The 4,434-nt window shown below is 52.0% G+C and overlaps 1 protein-coding gene across 1 annotated transcript in view; it reads left to right on the top strand.

The window, feature by feature from the left end:
* Positions 1-2,371, top strand: part of MAP2K3 (mitogen-activated protein kinase kinase 3) — a 17,228-nt gene extending 14,857 nt beyond the window's left edge. Inside the window, exons 11-13 of the mRNA XM_010139341.1 lie at positions 878-1,017; positions 1,776-1,821; positions 2,288-2,371. Coding sequence (XP_010137643.1) covers positions 878-1,017; positions 1,776-1,821; positions 2,288-2,371 — 270 coding nt within the window. The remainder of the gene's footprint in view (positions 1-877; positions 1,018-1,775; positions 1,822-2,287) is intronic.
* Positions 2,372-4,434: the final 2,063 nt, after the last annotated feature.

The raw sequence follows: 4,434 nt of genomic DNA, 5'->3' as shown, positions 1-4,434 counted from the left end.
GGCCAATGCTTGCAACCTTTCCAAAGCTGGATGGGAGAGGAGTCCTTGCTGAACGCCTGCCAGCCTGCAGCTGCACAGAGCCCCCACCTGTCTGATTCCCTCTCATGTCTCCTCCTGGGCTGGCTTCTTGGCTTTTTTTTTTTTTCCCCCCCATTTCTGAAGGGATGTGATTGATTTCAGACTGGTTGGTCTCAGGACTAATCCAGAACTTTCCAGGCTGGTGGCTTCATTCAGTTTGCCAGCAGCAGGAGCTGAGCTCCCCTGACATGAGGCAGGCAGGAGCATCTGGTTCTGCCCTGTGTCCTTTGAGGTTTGTTTTCCTCCCATCCCATCCCAGGCAGGTCTGGAGGTTCTGTTGCCCATTTCAAGTCCCTTGGCATGAGGACACTGCCCAAGGGCTTTTCCCTGCTTGAATGATTGATGGAGCAGAGGTGACTTGTAGGAAGGATCCAGTTATCGAGGTGGTTTTGGCAAAGATCTTTGTAGGTGATGTTCTAGCACTTGGTTTTTCTTGGGTTTGTGGATCTTTTTGTGTGTCTAGCTCATACAGTACTAGCCTGAAGCCCAGAAGCTGCCTTGTGGCGAGCAAAGCACTTTGGAAGCCAGTGCAGAAATGACATGCTGCTGTTATTATCTTTTTAAATAATCCCATTTTACATATCTTTGCTGGCTTCCTGTAAATGCATTAGTATGTCGAGCCAGCCTCAAAAGGAAGTATTTTTGGCCTCTGGGTCTTTGTATTTAAAAAAAAAAAAAAAGAAAGTGGTATGAATTGAAAATGGTTTTGTAAGGAAAGAGGTTTTTCACTTTGAGCTGGCCGAGGTGGGTAGGGGTCGGGCTTGTCCCAGCACCTCACGTCAGCCTCTCTTGTCCTCAGATCGAACTGGCCATTCTTCGCTTCCCGTACGAGTCCTGGGGCACCCCCTTCCAACAGCTCAAGCAAGTGGTGGAGGAGCCCTCACCCCAGCTGCCCGCTGACCGCTTCTCCAAGGAGTTCGTGGACTTCACAGCACAGTGGTGAGTCTCTGGCCGGGACTGGTGGCTTCTCCTAGCCTGGCTGACGGGGGAGCCTTGGTCTGTGGGACTCAGAGCAAAGTGGGGGGCTGGGTTCGTCATCCTTTCAGAGCTCATTTCTCCTCACCTCGCCATACCAAGGCTGGTGCTCAGCCATGGCAGGAAGCGCTGCCCAAACTGGTTTTGCTCTCGGCCTGACTCACCCAGGCTGGTTGGAAGGCACAAGAGGTTTCTCTTCCCCTTTTGCCATTGCCATTGCTGAAATTTTGATGGTTTCTGGCAACGTGGCAATGAAACAAGAATGAACCCCTGGCAGTGTCTGGGTGCCTCTGGGTGAAAGCTGATTTGTGGTGTTGGGGGTAGTTGCTCCCCTCAGGGTGTTCCTCTGCTCCCTGTGTGCTGCTTGGAGCTGCCAGCCAGAGGTCAGCAGCAAGGCAAGGCTCATCCTACGTTGTTGGTGGGAAGCCATCTCCTCTTCTCTCCATTGTCCTGGTCTGTGTGGACAAGCAAAGCTGCGTGGGTCAGCCTGCAGCGAGCTGCTTGGCTTGTGCTTTTTGTGGCAAAACACTGGGTTGTCCTTTCCCAGTTACCTGCCTGGCCGCTTCACTGGTGGCTCAAACCTGCTCGGCCAGGGAGGGAGGGGAATGGGTGCTGCCACGAGAAGGATGTCGTGTTGGTTGGGAGGGAAGGTCCCCTGTGACAGACCACATACAGTAAAAGATCCTACAACCTTTCTCTCCTATTTTTTTTTTTAATTCCAGCTTAAGGAAGAACCCCGCTGAGCGAATGAACTATTTAGAACTTATGGTAAGTGCGAAGCCGTTCCTGCTGTTCTTTATTGCAACGCGTCTTGAAAGCCAGATGAATGAAAATGAGCCAGCAGGACACGGGGGTCATTTTTAAGGCATGGAGTGGGGTGGGTGTGGTGTATCTAAGGTGGAGGGGAGTGTGGATTTCATGGGTCAGAGTTTCCAGGTGTTTCCCCCTCTTTCCTATCCGCTCTTGGCGAGTTTAGACCTCAGATGAGGGTAGTACAGCTGCCAAGGTGGGCCGTCCTGCTGGGGTTGAACCTAGAAATGCCTGAAAAGCGTTAGTTAGAAAGGTTAGAAAAACCTGAAAGCGTTAGTTAATCTTTAAGCTAAAGGATAGCGTCCATGGGAGCCTGGGGAGGAGCTTGGTGTCCACCTCTCCCCCAGTACCTTGCCAGCTGTGTGACATCCCCCAGGGACTGCCCTTGGGTGTCAGCTGATGTTATCTTTGGTCTTGTTGGCAGGAACACCCTTTCTTTACCTTGCACGACACCAAAGAGACTGACATGGCCTCCTTCGTGACAGAGATCCTCGAGGAAGACTCCTAACTCAAACCTCGTGGCTTTGTGCAGTCCCCTCCATCCTGGCTTCCCCGCAGAAGAGCGAATGAGGACTCGAGTTAATGGTGGTTTGCACAAATCGCACTTCCCCAACCCATGGGCATCTCTGACCCCATCCAGCCTCACAATCTCTTTTCTCTTTGCCCTGTAAATGAAATCCCCTGGGAGGAGCCTTTTGAAGCCAACACCTTTCCAGCTGAGCCACAGAGACCGAAGGCTCAGAGTTCCCTGCCGATGCCAGCGTAGCCCTGCAGGGGAGAGGACTGTGCCCGTGGCGCTTGAGCGCAGCTGGGCAGAAGGTGCCAGAGGGCATCTCCCCTCCCCACCAGCCTGCTGCACAGCGCCGGGGGGGGTGTGTTTCTTTGCTACCTGGGGAAGGCAGAGAGGAAAAATGCTGCTGCACTTGCCCCCCTCTTCTCCCCGGCCTGTCCAAAGTCTCTTCCCTGGAGTGTGGTCTCACTCGCCTTCCCTTTGTGCCTGGCTCACTGTCCCCACGAGCCTGTGCAGCTTTTTAGGGAGGTGTGGGGCTTCCTGGGCACTCCGCTGCTTGCACCAGAGGCTATTTTAATGCCTGGCTCAACATCTTAATGACCCTTCGAGGAAGCACCAGACCGGGCATCCCTCTCCCTCAATCGATGACACTGCTCCCCTGGGTGGGGGGGGAAAAGAAGGCATTTTTCTATGAGCCCACTCGACGCCAGTTGCCCACGCCTGCCCGCAGGACTTCCTCCAGCACACGGTGCTCCCTTCCCCACATGGTCACAAGGCGACGGAGGGACAAGCAGGTCCCTGGGTGCTGCCTCTCTCCCCTCCAGCCCTGGGCTGGGAGGACACATCCCCATCTCCAGTATCCGACGCCTCGCACAGCCCCTGCCTCTGCCTTCCCTGGCTCCCGGGGAGGATGTTGCTCCGTCTCCTTTCCCACCTGGAGCTCGTGTAAGACCTCGCACTGTGACACCTGCCCGTTTCAGAGGCCCCTCGTGTCCCAGACTGCCTTTGAACCCTCCAGCTGCCCACCGAGGCGTCAGCCGAGCTCACAACCCCAGGGACTTGCACGGGGGCTGCACCCGTTGTACATTTTTGTCTATATATAATGGACTTTGTAACATGTTTCCTAGTTTTAATCTAACTCGCTCTAAATTAAAACCCTTCTGTGCGGGAGGAGGGAGGAGCCGTTCCTTCTCCACTAACAAATCCACTGTGAAACCTGATGTGTGTCCCCACTCTCCCAGCCTGAGCACTCCGCCAGGAGCTACGGAGCCAACGGGATTTCTGTCTTCTACTGTAGATGATCACGGGATAAACGCACCGGCTGTGGATTTCGTTGGGTTTTTTAAATAGATTTGCGTTTTCAGAGGGACTTTTTTTTGTTTCTTTTCTAATATATATTTGTGTGTGTGTATGTGTGTGCGCAATATATATATTATATATTTTTCGGTGGGTTTTTTAAATAGATTTGCGTTTTCAGAGGGACTTTTTTTTTTGTTTCTTTTCTAATATATATTTGTGTGTGTGTATGTGTATGTGTGTGCGCAATATATGTATTATATATTTTTAAATCAACGATGAATGTGCGAATGTCTATGTGGCCAGCAGACTTGGTGAAATGGCTAATGTTTTTCTGGCTAAATTCAGGGTGATGGGGAAGGGGTTGCGCGCAATATATGTATTATATATTTTTAAATCAACGATGAATGTGCGAATGTCTATGTGGCCAGCAGACTTGGTGAAATGGCTAATGTTTTTCTGGCTAAATTCAGGGTGATGGGGAATGGGTTGCTGGAAGACATCCTGGCCTAAGACTTTTTTTTAAAGAAACGCATCTATTTTTTAACTGAATCTTTGAAAAATGTTTTTCCCTGAAATTCGTGCCCTGGAGGTCTGGGGTTCAGGGTGCATTTCCAGCATTCAGGGTCCCCCACCCCAGAAGAACGATGTCCCCTGAAACTCTTCGCTCCCCGCTCCTGCAGCCCCAGGTTTGAAGCGGCACTGAGGACCCTGTTCCTGGGAATGGGGCTTGACACCAGCTATTCCTGGAAGCTGCTCCAGGG

The sequence above is a fragment of the Buceros rhinoceros genome, unplaced genomic scaffold (assembly GCF_000710305.1).
Source record: "Buceros rhinoceros silvestris isolate BGI_N320 unplaced genomic scaffold, ASM71030v1 scaffold36760, whole genome shotgun sequence".
NCBI lineage: Eukaryota > Metazoa > Chordata > Aves > Bucerotiformes > Bucerotidae > Buceros > Buceros rhinoceros.
Note: the sequence above shows the minus strand (reverse complement) of the source record. Positions and strands in the feature narration are given on the sequence as shown.